Source organism: Trichomonas vaginalis, chromosome V (genome assembly GCF_026262505.1).
Source record: "Trichomonas vaginalis G3 chromosome V, whole genome shotgun sequence".
Classification (NCBI taxonomy): Eukaryota; Parabasalia; order Trichomonadida; family Trichomonadidae; genus Trichomonas; species Trichomonas vaginalis.
This window is the reverse complement of record NC_067207.1, coordinates 3,900,037-3,916,635: the sequence shown is the minus strand read 5'-3', so window position 1 is coordinate 3,916,635 and position 16,599 is coordinate 3,900,037. Positions and strand designations below refer to the sequence as shown.

Genomic DNA, 16,599 nt, shown 5'->3' with positions numbered 1-16,599 from the left:
TGAATTATTAAGAAAAGTCGATTATATCTCTTTATCATTCATATGCAGAAGATTAACAATCTTTCCATCTATATAATTTAGTACAAAAGTATTTACATATAACATTCTGATATCTCTTTTAAAAAATTAATTTGAATAGAATTGAAAACATCATTCAAAATTGTGAATCATAATTTTAATGTTTTGAATGAATTGTATAAATTCTAATCTGATCCATTCTCTCATCTATATCCCCATTTGTTGCTATAAACTGTTATTTTCATATGTTTCTGTTTTTAAATAAAAATTATTTTATTTTTTTCAAAAAATGGAAATGTTATAACAATAATCTGTTTCTAGTTAGTATTTTTGTTCTGTTGTTCAAACCAGCTAAGAGCAGCAGCCATTGATTCTTCGAGAATTTGATTACAATCGTTCAAATTGCATGCATTGCCTTCTGCATATAATATTGCCTTTGTTGCAGTGATTAATCCATTAATATCTTCATTGTCAACTGCATTTGGATCTTCTGCATCGTAAATATCTGATTTCAAGCCAACAATAACAATTGGGAAGTTTGCAGGGCATGCATAAGAGAGGACTCTTCCTATAGAGTTTTTATCTGTTAAATCAATGGTAATAAGAAGGATGTTGCAGCCATCTAAAGTTAAATTTCTTAATTCATCACATCCATCGTATTGTTCGCCAATACAAACATTCCAAAACCGTTCACAAAGCTTTAAAATGGCTCGTGATTCTGAGTAAAACGTTGGCTCATTTGTTCCACCACATAATGTATTTCTAAACGCAGTTTTACCAGATCCTGGAGGACCCCATAAGCATACTTTGAAATTGCTGGCATCAGATGGATGTGGATCGTCGCAAGAGTCTGGATCGAATAAGATCGGAATTAAAACGTTTCTGACGAGTTTTCGAATGTTTACATCATCGCGAGATGAAATTTTGTAGTATCTGTTGATGTAATTTACTGAAACAAACTGTTTAACAGCATTAAATGGAACAGTTCGATCTGAAAAATCACCGTTAGTTCCAACGAGGATTTTTGTAATATTAGGACGTACTCTGTTGATTTCTGTCACCCAATTTCCTATTTTCGAGAACGATTGATCTGCCAATGAAAAACAGATAATAACGAAATCGCAATCTCTGTAATATTTCGATCTTAAGTCAGTAGAATTGATTCCTCCACCAATTTCAACAATTTCTAAGTCTGCTGTTTGGGCTCTATATGCATATTCTTTTGAATGAATGTTAATGATTGTTGGTATATACTCTTCGAGGAACTCTTTATGAAGAATTCTTTCAATCAAAGCAGATTTGCCGGTTTTCTCATCGCCAACAACAATCACCTGACGTGTTGGCATTTGATTGTTTAAATAAAATGATTCTAAGTACTCACTTTTCTTTAGCATTTGGAATCTTCTAATGTTGTATTCCATGTGTTTAAAGTACTTTTTCAAAAACACTCTTTTTAGCAAAAAATTACATTTGCAAATTTTCTCAAGCAATGTTTGTCATAATGTAATGACATAAATGGAATCTTAACACATGATTCGAGATAATTTCATATTCTGGAAATATATTTAATAGCAATGGAGCTAGAATTCAGAGTTTAAGCAAATTACTTTCCTAATTTGATTATATAGTTTATGGCTATTTGTTATTCAATAGTTTGGGGAGTTTTTATTATGAGACTTTGATACATTTTGTGAATACTAAATTTACTTTTTTTCTGGCGAGATATTTGTTTTCATTCTGAGTAAATATATTCATTATATATTTTAGTCCGTTTAGGTGCATAATGCCATATGAAATTTCCTCTTCCACTTTTTGGTTGAGATGATAGAAGCATTTAAATTACCTCATAATATGAATACTCTCTCAATTTTGAATAGATTGCCTTGATGTGAATTTTTTCTTTTGTCTAAACAAAGACTCTCCACAATGTTGCTAAAATAAAATGCAATATGTATTATGAAATATATATGTTTTATTCGATTTTTTAGTAATGTCCCCCGTTTGTTGCTAAAAAAATCTGCCAGCTAAAAAAACAGTTATTTCCCCTCAAAAAATGGCAAATCTGGTAGTTTTGGGTATCGCCCCCATCTAAAATGAGTATTTTTTTGACACTCGAGTGTCAAATTCAATGTATTGGCTCAAGAGTGAGGTTGATTCCAGACTTCAATATGAGCAATTGAATCACATATGTGATCCCGTGTTAACCCATATGGTTTTGTCTGGATCTCAAGAAATCTTATCAGATAATTTCATTCAAACTCAAAATTTCGTAGAATTAGTATGGTAACATTCATTCCTTGCCCAATTCTATAATGCTCATTCATTTTTTTTATTGGTAATAAACTATTTTACGAATTCTTTATTTCGCGTAAGGAATTACGAGTTTACACTGCTAGAAATTCTTTATCATTGTAAATTATGTAATTCTTGTACTTCAAATTAGAATCTAATTTTTTATAATTTAAATTTTATCATCTTCACTCAAATTCATAAAAGCATCACAAACCACCTTTTAGAACCTTCGATACGACATTCTACAAAACACTTTTTGTTAAATTCCTAATATACGAATAAATGCAAATTTTTCCCATTTTTTATCTTATTTAAACAAATATTACTGAATGTAATCTTATCTATACTTCGAGAATATTGTATATTTCTGATTGCTTTGAGATAAATTAGGATTTTAAGCTCAATTTGGATTTGAAATTTACCACAAAATTGCATTCTCAAATAATTATGATAATGAGTGACATATATGATAGTAGTCTAATTCAAAAATCATATTATTTTACTTTAGATTATAAATAAAAAATATTAAAATTTATTAAGCCACTATATGAAAATGATGTAATAAATGATATTTCTATATAAAATTAAATTGATTTGTCGATTTAATTTTGACTTAATCCATACATTCTCGTTTCAAAATTAAAATATAAGTTAATTTTTAAAATTTTTTTCCAAAAAAAATTAATTTATAAAATTTGTGGCTTGTCCACTTCACTTTGATCTATCCTTTTTAGCTTTCGTAATTTTTTTGGAAACACCAAGCATGCAATCAGACAGAACAGAAGAGACTCCTAGATAGCATACCCAACGCCTACTCAAGATCAGCAACAAAAACAAAACTTTTTCACATATTATTCAAATCATTCACCCGAAACTACAAAAATTCCGAAGAACTTAGCGATAATACATATACAGAAACAAAGTAAATACAAAATTACCTCATAACTTTCGAAACAACCTAAAGAAAAAACAAATTTTGCAATAATAGTATACAAAAGAAAATACAAAAACAGAAGATGAGAAGAACACAATAAGAAGAGAGGGAAAACAAAAGCATTCGGCGCCAGATCAAAAAAATACATGTGCCGACTTGGCTAGATTATGCTATTCAATCTCGAGCTCAAAGAAGAAATCGAGACTCGAGCTTGAGGGAGATAAAAATATACTAAGTAAATTACCTATTTGTATCATTGTTGTTTGAATAAACTTAATTTTTAGTCTTAAAAACAATTTTTTTAAAAGCTCATTGAGTGTCAAAATAAATTGTAAACATCACAATTTTTTATGCCTTCCAAAATTCTTTTTAATCCTTGTGCAATCGCATTAAAATCATATGCTATTTCTATATTAAAGTTTTCATTAATTTTTAGGAAATCCGAATTTTTTTTGCTTCCAAAAAAAGATTAAATTTATGATATATCGAAAGAGAATCAGAAATAGAACATATATTATAGGTATGAGACAAAAAACGGAAGCCCCATTCAAATCTCACGTTTCTGCCATTAGCAACCCCTAAAATTTTTAGCTAATTTTGGGGGACATTATTGAAGGTCTATCTTTTACTATGTAGGTAATTAATTTTAAAAAGATCGCTACGTTTCTCACTAAATGCAAACTCAATATATGTAAGTAGGAAAATTCTAAGTGAATATGCTAGGGTTCATAAAAGACGAAAAGTGGAAGATTTCCTGGTTTTTTGATAATATGGCTTAATTTTTGCTGTTGATTTTGTAACATGCATCTATCCAAAGATAAAATTTAGATAAAACTGCCATTTTTTAATAAAAATGATTGACCTGATTTGATGAAAAATTATATTACCCAATAGATTACTAGACCCAACAAAAGGCAGTTCGAAATATAAGGTAAATAGCTCCGCAAATACACATATCTTCGATTACCCTTGTGAATCATATTCTGATTGCACCGAATATGTCATTGCATTGCGTCCAGCAGTTTATAAATTCGAGCTATATGGGGCATCAGGAGGTGCTGCCAATGGATATGTCTCATCATTTATCGATAGCAATGGTAATTGTGTTCCTGATGAATTTGTTCAAACTCTTAATGGAAATGCTAGGTGCCGCAAGGTTGGAAACCGTGGAGGTGCAGGTGGCTACATTTCCGGTGTGATCAAGATCACACGCCCAATAACCGCTTTTGCAACGATAGGCGGCCAAGGAAATTTTTCCTATAATGTGAAGTATGAAACGTTTGATGTTGATAAGATAATTAAAGGAGGCTATGGTGGTGGAGGCTATTCCTTTAATTTCTATTCTTCCGAGACCAAATTCGGGGCAGGGAGCGGAGGCGGCCAAACCGCCGTCAAATTTCTTGAAAACGATTTATGGCACCGCGTAATTGTGAGCGGCGGTGGCGGTGGGGCTGATAATGTTGACGAGGGAAACAACTATATGGGTGATGATGACGGCTCTGGAGGTGCAGGAGGCGGCCTTGTTGCACAGACCTATTGGAGCAATGGCCATTATATTTTTTCCAATCCTGCTAATTCCACTTTTGGCTTCACTTTTGGGTCTGGTGAATCTGCTCAGGAAATTAAATCTAAGAGTGACTATGGCGTTAAAGTAGCTACTGGAGGAAGAGATAGATCTGGTGCTGGTAGCGGTTGGTTTGGAGGATTTGCTAGTCAATTTGGAAATGCTGGTTCAGGTGGTGGGAGTTCGTGGGCTTTGTCAATGGATGCTGAGATTCCAAAGGGCAATATTCCCGCAAAAGGACCTTTCTACGACCAACCTGACAGCAAAAAATATTTCTTCTCTTTAAGTGATGGATTTATTTTTACCGATGTTAAATCATTTCCTGGAATACGAGAAGGAAATGGCAGACTTGTCATCACAATACTTCAACTCATCGAGAAGCCATCATTGAGATCGATTTGCTACTTGAAATTTGGCTTTGATATTTTATTTATTCAATTGATTTCACAAACTTAATCATAATAAAAATCTAATCCCAAGCTGAATTAAAGCTGAGCACATTTTAATCTAACTCTTTCGTATATTATCCGGTTCTAACATAATCAATCCAGAAATAATAATTAATTTTCAAGATAATTGTTCAATTAAAGATCTTAAAATTTGCGAATTAATGATTCTGATGATTTCACTCCTTATGTATGAAACGAAATTTGCATGAAACATAATTTGGGCTAAAATTTATGATGAATTGAAAATTGAATATTAAACCGATCACAACTTCAATATTGATTGAATTTTGGCGATCGGCTATCGGTGATTTAATTAAATTATTGTACTTTTAACTTAGAGCATTTTAATTTACAAACGATCATGAGTCCTATAATGATCGTATAATCATTCAATTTTTGAATTTCTTTTCAATATTTTAAGTAATATCACTTATTTTATAATCATTAGTAAATTTTCTACAATGATTTCATCAGCACTAGAAGAACTGCAACAAGCATTTGTTTCCTTCACTAAACAAACAATGAACAGCTATTACGCCGAGTCTAGTGAACAAAAATCAGAAAAAAAAATAGATATGAAACCTATCAATGAACCGAACACCATTGTACGAATAGAAAATAAACGGAATAAAACTACATCTCAATCTGTTATCACTGGCTCCCTCAAATTACTAATTAATTGCTTAAAAATTATTGCTCCGATCTTTCTTGGAATTTCCATTTTATTGTTTTCATATTCGTTATATAAATTCTGCGCATCTATCAACATTAAAGAAAATTTGAAGTATATTATCTTCACACCTATTGCTTGTATCTTCTTGTTGATGTGCCGAAGAGTATTTGTATCCAATGGAATAGATATGACTGAGTTTAGAGAAGATATTAATGTAAAATAATAAAAATGCTTTGTATTAAACTGGTTTATGCAAATAATAACTCTGGTTATTTAGTATATTCATATATTCAAGGCAATTTAGAAAAAGTTATCTGGTAATTTCGGATAAGTTATCCTAAAATTTAAAGCCTTGCTTTTTCACCCTTTAGTTAGCTTTATGATTATCTTTGGTATATTTAATATAAAAGCATTACATAGAGCTAGCTATAATAGGAATTCTGACGATAGAAATATTTTTGTAAAGAAACGGAAAAAATGACAAATTGATCTGACTTGACAAATCTGAATAGTTACATATCCAGATTAATTTATTGTATGATATGAGAAATTGAATAGTATCTGAATAATTTGTAAATTCGAATAATGCATAAAAACAATCAGTATATAATAACAGTTTTTGATAATATTTTTTTGTCAACCGTGCAATGAGTACTTTACAAAGTCCTCACAAAATGTCTGATTTGATCTTGAAAGAAGGAAATGCAAGGAAAGAAGGAGGCTTTATTAAGTCCATCAAGTCAAGGTGGTTTGTTCTAACCTATGACTCCTTAAATTATTATGAGAAAAAAGATGGTGCGCTTAAAGGGACGATCAAATTCGAAGCTAATTGTACTGTTGATTGGGATAAAACTTTCAAAATCCAGCCAGCTTTGAAATTATTCTCTCCTTCAAAGAAAAGAACTTATCACATCTGCCCAGAGACTGAAAATGAAACTGATGATTGGATCTCTATCATTAGAACTGTGATTTACATCCATAAAGGAACACTAAGTCCTGCTCTCATACAGAACTTACCATTATTTTTCCAAGTTTACATTTGGCCAACCGAAGAACTTTGGCATCTTTCAGCTTCTAAGGTTCAGCATGCTACAAAAACTTTCGAAGAGCTTCTACAAACCAAGAAATTGACACCAAAGCAAGTCTTTTCAATGATTGGTGCCATAGCCGCGGCAAATACTCATAATGTGGTATATTATGCAAATTTGTGTCAAAATATAATTAAAGGCATGAAGTTAACATTAGATACAACTCATTTCACTCGAGGCAACCGCTTAAAAGCAATTTTAATTCTTCGTAATTTAATTCAAGGCAAAATTGTTAAGAAATACGAAGGAAAAACCGAAGAACAGATTTCTGATGTTTATGAAAAAGGTTCCCATCTTTATGCCTTGTTTTGGGACAAAAAAGATGATTTTATTGCTTTTCCGCCTTCAGTTGACAGAGAAATCGAAGCTATTACCGAAATGACAACGATAAACTGTGCGGCCAAGTTCGGCTCTACATCTATTTTCAAATTCCTTCTCGAAGAAAATCATGAAATGTCAGAAGAAACGTATAAATACGCTTTTAGAGGCGGCTCTACTGAAGTCATCGATATACTACACAAAGAAGGTGTCAAACCTCCAAACAAATGGAAAAATTTAGCCGCAAATTATCATCTCAACGAACTGATCGACGAAACTCCAGATTCCGAAGACGAAGATTACTCATTTGATTCTGCTCTCAAGCGATACAATTTTACAGCCTTTTTCGACAAAGTATTTCGATACAAAGATTTTGATTTGGTCGATAATGAATCGGGAACTGCTCTTTATACTTCTCTCAAGTATAATCTTCCGATTTTCGTCCCGATTTTTGCAGAACTCCAATCAAAACTTGACATCAAATGCACAGGTAGTAAATCTTCACTTATGATCGCTTGTGAGAAGAAACAATTCGAAATGGCACAGTTCCTTATTGACAAGAAGTGCAATATCGAGTTCAAAGGACCTTCCCAAATGACACCTTTAATTTTATGTGCCAAGAAAAATAATTTGCCAGCTGTCAAATTTTTATTAGAACATAAAGCAGAAGTGAATGCATGTACATCAACAAGAATGACTGCTTTATCATTTGCAGCTGATAACGGCAATGCTGAAATGGCACAGTTACTTATAGAACACGGTGCGAATGTTGATTATTCCGATGACAAAGAATATACACCAGCAATTTTCGCAGCGATTAAAGGACACATTGGAGTTCTCGAACAATTATTACACGCAAAGTGTAATCTAAAGATGGTGGATTATCCACAACGCGGAAGTCCTCTTATGCATGCAATTATGAATGAACACGTTGACGCTGTAAAATTGTTAGTTGTTTCAGGAAGTTATTTGAACCAGTTTGACAAGAAAAAGAGAAATGCTTTGATCATTGCTATGGATGTTGGTAACCAGGAGATCATTGACTTCCTTGTCCCTAATTATCCAAAACTTGATGAATTATATTACGCAGGATTTCCTATTATTTTCTTCGCGATCGAAAAGAAACAATATAATATCATCAATGTTGTTTTAAACTCTCCGAAATTCGATCCAACGGTTAAAAAAGATGGTGATACACCACTAAACGCTGCTGTCAAAGCAAATGATAAGATAAGTACTGAAATGTTGTTGCAAAGAGGTTGTTTGGTTGATGAACCTAATGACCAAGGACTGACACCTTTGATGCAAGCAGCTTTAAACGGAAATTCCGAAATCATTGAATTGTTAATTAGATTCGGAGCGAACTGTAATGTTTATGATGTAAAAGGAAATACACCATTGATATTATGTATCCATCAATTTGCGAATAATTCCGCAATTATGCTGTTGAGATCTGGAGCGAATTTCAATCAGCCAAATATGGAAGGTTTGTATCCATTAAACATCGCAGTTTTGAAGAAGAATGTTGATATGGTTAAAATACTTTTGCAATGCGGAGCAAATCCAAATAGTACTGATTATTTGGGAAATACTCCTTTGATGCATTCTGTTGCAGCTAATTGTCCGGAAATCACTGAGATATTACTCAATGCAAACTGTGACTTCCAATTCCAAAACAAGGCTGGTTTCGATGCTTTGAAATTGGCAAAACAAATGAATAACGTCAAAAGTGGCAAAGTTATTGCTGATTTCAAATTAAAAGTGACAGGAATGCTCGATCCACAGTATCAGGAATGGATAAACGAGGAAGAAAACAAGAATGAACAAATTGAAATTGAAAAACTGAATTCATCAAACGGATTGAAGAATCTACAGTCATCAAGAGGATACCAGAGAAGAAGAAGAGAAGAAACATCTTCTTCGGAATCTCAATCAGAATCAGATTCGGAATCATCTGACTCTGATTAAAAATAGATATATATTATATATAATATTGTTTGTCACGTTATCTATTATATTTTGAATCCATCCTTTATGGGATGAATATGAAATATATTATAAAAAAATATTTTTAGAGTTTAAATATTAACTGATTTTTAATTATTAACAATGATAATGGATTGTATGTCGTTCTTAATTTGTAAATCTGAAATCAAATGGATGATATGAAATTTAAGTTATTGATTTGGTATTATATTCATAAAATGTAACTGGTATTGGATTAGAAGAGATTGTCTGAAGGTTACGACTAAAAAAATTATCATGAAACACTCAAAGTTGGCAGTTCTAAAAAATCTTGCATTTTTTATAGATGAAATTATTAATTAGCAATTTGCCTTTTCAAATTGATATAAGATAATGAAGTAAATCAATGATTCAAAGATTTTGAGAAATATATTGTGATTATACAATAATTTAATGAAATATATTTGTATGATCATGATTTTAAAGGCCAGGATACTCACTTTAAAGGAATTAAAGCCGCTAAAGCCAAATAAAAATTATATTAAAAAAAATCATTTCAATTTTTGAACAAGATAATGAATATTGTTTATTCAAGGTTCTTCATAACTATGTCATTCACATCGGCGATGTCATTACGGAATCTTTGAATCTCATCTTGAGATAACTTGTCAGAGCTCTGTTTTGTCTTCAAAATGTTCATCCATGTCTCTACCTTAGAGTTTGCCACCTGTTGGCAGTTGCTTGGACAAACACGCATTAAGTAAATCTGTAATGAAATTAAAGAATCTCTAATAGTGCCTACAACACCTTCAGCACTATCAGAAGCTGTAACAACTGAGTCACCGAACATGTTAACATCTTTATGTTTAGGTTTATTCTTTGGATTATTTCTAGCTAATTCTGAGATGTAATCTAACGCTAAATCTGCATCGAGTTCGCATGCAAGTGCAAAATCATTAATATCTGTAATATCAAGTTTAGACATTTTTAATGATTCCATGAATTGATTGGTTAATTTAGGAAGAAATGTATTCTTTTGATCTTCGTCAACGTTACCGTTCGCAAATTCTTCTAATAAAACTTGTAAAGCTTGGATTGCACCAAATAAATAAGCACAACCGGCTTCATTTGCTGGTGAGAATTTGAATGGAAGAGGTTGCTTTGGTGGAGGAAGATATGAGCGTGTAGGTTTCATTGCTGGTGGAATAAATTGTCCTGAGTAATTCCTTGAAGGTCCTGCATTAACTGGTTGATTATTTTGAGGAACTGCTGGTTTTTGTTGCATGTTATATTGCGGATTTACATTTGGATATTGAGCAAATCCTCCTGGTTGACCAGGTTGTTGAGGATATTGCTGAGGCTGTCCTTGATTTGGATAATAACCGTATTGTGGTGCTTGTTGATACTGACCCATCTGTGGGTATTGAGGCTGTTGATAACCTCTTGGAGGTTGACCGTATTGATTTGGATAACCTGTATTAGGGTATCCCGACATGATTAAAAAAAAATTGTCAAAAAAAATTTTTTTTTCTCACCGTAAACTTGAAAAATAAAAGATTTGCGATTTTATTAAAAATATTATATCTTTATCTTGAATATTCCAATTTTCTCGCTTGAATATATCATCATTCCTATGATCAAATCCAAAGATTCAGAAAATGAAGTATATCGATTGCATTATTAATATAACCTTTGTGTACATCAGTAGTATGACTAGATTTTGAGGCACTTCAGCTTTAAGCTTACAGAATTAAAATTCAAGATTAACGCATAAAGAGAAAACAAGAAATTGATATTGAAAAAGGTTGTACTATTGAAACTCTGTTTTATAACATGACCATGCACTAATTTGAACCCAGATTTTCAGGAACTTTGAAAAAAAACGTACGAAATACAACTAGATGTTCAGGGATAAGTATCAAGCAGGTTTCTTAAATCTCTTCTACTCTGTTGGATCAAAGCCCCTTAGCATCTGGGAGCAACATGTAGAAAATGGATACATTAAAAGATTAACAGACCCAGATATTAGATCATGCGTTCTCGAAATTGTTAGTACAACTGTCAACAATACCTATATTACATGTCCAATAGATCCAAAGGAGGAACTTGCTATTAAACTTCCTTTCTTGGTCTTGGTTTTAAAGTATCTTAAGAAATACTTTACTTTCGAAATCCAAGTTCTCGATGATATGAACATGAGGCGTAGATTCCGTGCCTCTAACTTCCAATCCAAGACGCGTGTCAAGCCTTTTGTTTGCACACTTCCAATGAGACTTGATCCAGGATGGAACCAAATTCAATTCAACTTGAGTGACTTTACACGCCGTGCTTACGGTACAAACTATATTGAAACACTTCGTGTTTCTGTTTACGCAAATTGCCGTGTCAGGCGTATTTACTTCTCTGATAGACTTTACACAGAAGATGAAGTTCCACCAGAATATAGACTCATTCCAACTAAGCCAGAAGGCGAAGAGTAGATTAATTCCTAAACTATTTATTTTATTTATGATTTTCAATGTCATATTTCATAATAGAAATATGTCTTTGTATTATTATTAAAATTCAATATACTCCTCTGTAAAAAATAAAAAGAAAGTTATTAATATTAAATATTTGTTTAATTACGCTAATTCAGAAGGTAAGAACTTCCGATTAGAGGTTATAAGTGTAAAATTTTGAATAGAAAGAAGTCGAAAATGAGTTTTAATGAAACTTCAAAATATATTTCTGAAAAAGCTTGTAATAGTTCTTTTTCTATATCTTTTGGATGCAATTATATGATCCGTTCGTGCAAGCATCATGAAATTTGATGATGCAAAATTCAAGTATTTTTAAATTTATAAACATACAGTAATACTTGTAAATATGCTGTGTTTTTGCATGGTTAAATGAAACATGTTGATATTTTCTTTGGAATTAAAAATAATTGATAGTTAATTTGGAGAATTGTCGTTAAGTAACTCACAAACTAAATATTGTCTTTTATCTCCTTCAATAGTGCTGTTAAGATCGATTGGTACTCCATCTTTTATTAATCGAAATTTCTCTGAGTAATTTTTGTCTGGTTTTGAAAGCATATATTTTACAAAGTCAGATACGTACATGTATTTCGTGTCCTTTTTAAACCATTCAAATATTGCTTGTTTGTTTGGAAGTTCAATCATAATAAAAAAGTTATCATCAAGCAATTCGTCTCTTTTTGGTAAATGGTTATAAAACTCTATTCCAGTTTTCAATGAAATTTGGTCTTCAGTTTTAGTTTCTACTTTGAAAAGAGGTTCAACCTCGATGATTGGAAGCATTATTAGAAAATGAATTTAATATATGAATAAACTTGATTAGTAATACCATGTACAATGTGGGCAATATTCAACTTATGTTATCTATGTCTGTGTATGGAATGCTAATTCTTGAAAAATAGTTTGATATTTATAACTTTTATCTGGCTGAACAACTATTTTGGATGTATGACGTCCAAAATAAATGATTATATTGAATAGATACCAAAAAAATTAATGAAACATATTAAACTTTGAAATTTTAAGGGAAACTGTGAAGAAATGATATAGCTATGAGGTTACCTGATTGTCCTATTAATCATTTGTGCACCATTTAGCTTGAAATTGCTATTAAATCAATACTGGAACTACAAGAATTTTCTGAATATTTTTCAAAATTTTTTTTAAAAAAGTTAATTATCTAAAATTTGAGGGTACGAATAAGAATATTATGATTCTAAATATGACATTATATTTAAGAATAGCTATTCTAGCAATTGACATCAATAAAAACTTAGTTTATATGATTTTTGGAAAAAAAGTTCAAATCTCATGAAATATTATGACATCAATGTAGTGAACTACAAAATCACAGGCGAGCAATACTATAGCCTTCTTATTGAAATATGATCCAAAATCACCGATATGGTACATTCAAATAGAATCTAACCGTTTTTCAATACAAAAAGTTTTTTGATATTTTTTTTTACAAAAAAATTTTTCACCGATGCTAAGTTTTCTCCTGTGCTTATCTAAAAGTAAAAAAGTTACTGTTGATATAACATGCAATAACGCAACATGCAATAAAGAAATTCTTGACACGACATCTTATGCAAGATACGACAGAATGGCAGTAACAATGAAAATGACAGGCTGGAAATTGAAATCAAACTATGACATCAAAACATTTGCTTCAGCAACAGAAACAAACAGTACATACTTTGATTATGTCGAGAAATACATGAGATTTTATCCAAAAGTTGATGAATTAGCACTCCTCCAATGGCAAGATGAAAACAGAACTATGTCCAGATTGTTCAATAGTACTGTTCTTTTATATGTCGGTGATAATATTTCAAGCACAGGCGAATCTGCATATCGTCCATCAGGTTATCCTAATTACACAACACAATTTTACAGTGTCAGAGTAATCCTTGATAAGGGTGTTATCAACACAGCTGAGTATGATCCACTCTTTTCAACATCTTCCTGCACAGCTGAAATTAATGACCAGGATGCACCAAAGTTACAATATCGCTGCTCTAAGAAATCACCTATAGTCGATGAGTACGCTGACAACAATACACAGTTAATCAGAGTTTTCCTTGCATTTGGCGGAACTGATTCAAAGAGCGTCCCATGCGAGTCGCTACAGTTTTTACCATCAACATTCGTCAAGTTCGGTGTTACAGATGCAGTCAATTCTATAATTAACACGTTCAATAATGCCAAGGATTGGGTTACTGATCTTTTCTCTGTCTGGTAATATATTTATTGTTTTTCTCAAAAGTCTATATATAAATTTACTTTTTTTATTTATTAATTTTATTAATTTTATTTAAAAATTATATAATTTAGAAATTTTCAACATTCTTCAAATTGCATTCGATCTATATATGAAGTTTCTTCTTTTTATTTATTAATTTTATTATTTTATTTAAAAAATTTAAAATTTAGAATTTTTCATCATATTTCAAATTGCATTCGATCTGTACATGAAATTTCTTCTTTTTATTTATTAATTTTATTATTTTATTATAAAAATTTTAAAATTTAGAATTTTTCATCATTCTTCAAACTGCATTCGATCTACATATGAAATTTCTCTTTTTTATTCATTAATTTTATTATTTTATTTAAATAAAAAAATTATATAATTTAGAATTTTTCATTATACTTCAAATCGTATTCGATCTTCAGACTAGATATTTCAGGGTAAGTAGTATCGAGCTGGTGTTTTCCGTTTTCTTTCTTCTTGCATCCATCTTCGTCAGCTCTCATTTCTCCGCAGCAAGACCAGTTGTAGATTGGAATTGGGTTTCCATCTTCATCAACTTCGTCTTCATCAAACTCTTCCATTTCGCCATCTTCAATTGGAATTCTTTGGCCTGGGTGATAGTAAAGGAAACAGTTATCATTTGTTGAGTTATATACATGCTTGCACTTCTTGCACATCATGACCTTGAGAATGTCGAAAATTTCCTTTGCAATATTTTCCAGCGCATCTTTGTTCGATTCTCCGTAACGAGAGAAGATGTAGATGTAAGAATCGGTCAAGTCATCATCAATGCGCTCGAAGTTTGTTGTAAATGCGATGTAGCAGTTGCTTTTTTCAATCTTTTGCTTGAATTGAGCAAATTCGATTGGATCGGCATCTGTTATTGTTGCCTTGATGAAGTACTCTTGCTTAAGTGTGTTAATGATTCTAACAAACATATCATGGATAACTTTTGATGGAAGTTCTGGAGAATCTTTGAAGGAAAATGTATAAGTATTTTGGGAGAAATTGTGGCGGATGAGTACAAAAACTGGAACTGGAATTGCAAATGTTGTAACCCAACCCGGTTCACCTTGATCGTCAAATGTTTTTTCTAATTTGTCAATGTCTATACTATCTGCAAAAGTGCTGACTATATAAGCAGCTGTAGCAGGTCCAACGGTAATTGGATCAGCTACACATTCTTCAGGTTTAACGCCACCTGCTGGACGAGAATAGTTTTCAAATGGCTTTAAATCGAAGTCACTCATGTTGTCGAGCTCTTCTTGTGTAGTAATGGCAGTGATACGATGATCTAAGTGCATGAGGATCTTACGATCGAATTTAAGAGCTCCGGGGTCGGTAAAAAGTCCTGTTTTTGAAAGAAGTGCAAGAAGATATTGATACCTGCGTTCTTTGGTGCCCCCTGCGATAATTTTTGTGCATTTCGTTTTTAATTTTGGCCTAATTAAAATATTTCTTTCAGTTCCTTGCCAGTTCTGCATATATTTTTGATCTTCAGCTGTTAGCTTGGGTATATTAACTTCTATTTCTTTGTCGGTAATTACGACATTCAAATCTTGAGGAAACATTTAGTTATAACTAAATAAAAAAAATATTTTTTTGACCATAAAAAACAACAAAATTTTTGGTGTCTTGGAAAATAAAATTAATACCAGCACACTCTTAATAATTGCTATATAGTGCTAGTTTTGTAATAAACAGAAATTCATCAAAAGTGACAGCTCTCAATTTTTTGACATTTGTAAATTCTAAATTAAATGAGAAAAATGAAATAATACTAAGCATAATACAATATTCTAGATTTAATTATAATTAGGAAAAAGTTAGTTTTGAGAGTACTTTTCATAGGCATATAGAATGAAATCTTCTGAAAAATAATATCACATAAACTCATATTATTTTCTAATATATAACTATTTTATATAAAAATCAAATTCAATGATCTTAAAAGCGAAGGATAAACCTCAAAATTTACGAATATAATGAGTGGGAATATAATGCTTATCTATCATAAAACCATATGAAATATCAATTTTTGCTTTACGCCTAATTTTTGACGACAATTAGCAAAAAATGTTAAATGTTAACACTCAGTCCATTTGAATATGAAAAATAAAATTGACTTTGATTAAATGTTTTTATTTATCATGCAATTCTTCTTGCGACCAAAGATTTGAATAAAAGTTCAAAAAATAAGATAGCTTAAAAAATAATATACGGTAGTGTTTACTAATAGATGAATAGTATATAAATTCTATTAAAATGGATTTGATCCAAAAAATATATAAAATTTGATCATAAATAAAATCGTTTTAAATTACTTCTTCATTTAAATTATAACAATTATTTTTGGTTTTATATTTTTTTGGATCAAATCCATTTTAATAGAATTTATATACTATTCATCTATTAGTAAACACTACCGTATATTATTTTTTAAGCTATCTTATTTTTTGAACTTTTATTCAAATCTTTGGTCGCAAGAAGAATTGCATGATAAATAAAAACATTTAATC

The 16,599-nt window shown here is 31.2% G+C and overlaps 9 protein-coding genes across 9 annotated transcripts, besides 2 other annotated features; 5 read left to right on the top strand and 4 right to left on the bottom strand.

Moving 5' to 3' along the window:
* Positions 1-335: 335 nt before the first annotated feature.
* Positions 336-1,439, bottom strand: TVAGG3_0274540 (GTPase protein; the record flags this gene model as incomplete). The annotated part of the gene is made up of 1 exon (XM_001318729.1): positions 336-1,439. The coding sequence occupies one exon, from the start codon at positions 1,437-1,439 to the stop codon at positions 336-338; it is 1,104 nt and encodes a 367-aa protein (XP_001318764.1).
* Positions 1,440-4,724: 3,285 nt separating this feature from the next.
* On the top strand, positions 4,725-5,264 carry TVAGG3_0274530 (glycine-rich protein family; the record flags this gene model as incomplete). The annotated part of the gene is made up of 1 exon (XM_001318728.1): positions 4,725-5,264. The coding sequence occupies one exon, from the start codon at positions 4,725-4,727 to the stop codon at positions 5,262-5,264; it is 540 nt and encodes a 179-aa protein (XP_001318763.1).
* A 435-nt stretch (positions 5,265-5,699) lies between these two features.
* Positions 5,700-6,184, top strand: TVAGG3_0274520 (uncharacterized protein; the record flags this gene model as incomplete). Its single annotated transcript, XM_001318727.1, has 1 exon — positions 5,719-6,153. The coding sequence occupies one exon, from the start codon at positions 5,719-5,721 to the stop codon at positions 6,151-6,153; it is 435 nt and encodes a 144-aa protein (XP_001318762.1).
* A 414-nt stretch (positions 6,185-6,598) lies between these two features.
* On the top strand, positions 6,599-9,409 carry TVAGG3_0274510 (spectrin binding; the record flags this gene model as incomplete). The annotated part of the gene is made up of 1 exon (XM_001318726.1): positions 6,605-9,304. The coding sequence occupies one exon, from the start codon at positions 6,605-6,607 to the stop codon at positions 9,302-9,304; it is 2,700 nt and encodes an 899-aa protein (XP_001318761.1).
* Positions 9,410-9,887: 478 nt separating this feature from the next.
* TVAGG3_0274500 (uncharacterized protein) lies at positions 9,888-10,796 on the bottom strand (the record flags this gene model as incomplete). The annotated part of the gene is made up of 1 exon (XM_001318725.1): positions 9,888-10,796. The coding sequence occupies one exon, from the start codon at positions 10,794-10,796 to the stop codon at positions 9,888-9,890; it is 909 nt and encodes a 302-aa protein (XP_001318760.1).
* Positions 10,797-11,187: 391 nt separating this feature from the next.
* Positions 11,188-11,790, top strand: TVAGG3_0274490 (regulation of cilium movement involved in cell motility; the record flags this gene model as incomplete). The annotated part of the gene is made up of 1 exon (XM_001318724.1): positions 11,203-11,781. The coding sequence occupies one exon, from the start codon at positions 11,203-11,205 to the stop codon at positions 11,779-11,781; it is 579 nt and encodes a 192-aa protein (XP_001318759.1).
* Positions 11,791-12,237: 447 nt separating this feature from the next.
* Positions 12,238-12,606, bottom strand: TVAGG3_0274480 (uncharacterized protein; the record flags this gene model as incomplete). The annotated part of the gene is made up of 1 exon (XM_001318723.1): positions 12,238-12,606. The coding sequence occupies one exon, from the start codon at positions 12,604-12,606 to the stop codon at positions 12,238-12,240; it is 369 nt and encodes a 122-aa protein (XP_001318758.1).
* Positions 12,607-13,284: 678 nt separating this feature from the next.
* On the top strand, positions 13,285-14,105 carry TVAGG3_0274470 (uncharacterized protein; the record flags this gene model as incomplete). The annotated part of the gene is made up of 1 exon (XM_001318722.2): positions 13,310-14,068. The coding sequence occupies one exon, from the start codon at positions 13,310-13,312 to the stop codon at positions 14,066-14,068; it is 759 nt and encodes a 252-aa protein (XP_001318757.1).
* A 297-nt stretch (positions 14,106-14,402) lies between these two features.
* On the bottom strand, positions 14,403-15,666 carry TVAGG3_0274460 (structural constituent of cuticle; the record flags this gene model as incomplete). Its single annotated transcript, XM_001318721.1, has 1 exon — positions 14,461-15,651. One exon carries the CDS (start codon positions 15,649-15,651, stop codon positions 14,461-14,463), a length of 1,191 nt encoding a protein of 396 aa, XP_001318756.1.
* Positions 15,667-15,774: 108 nt separating this feature from the next.
* Positions 15,775-15,811: a mobile genetic element.
* Positions 15,775-15,811: a terminal%2Cinverted (terminal inverted repeat of Banshee-A3 transposon ID:TVAGG3_0274450).
* Positions 15,812-16,599: the final 788 nt, after the last annotated feature.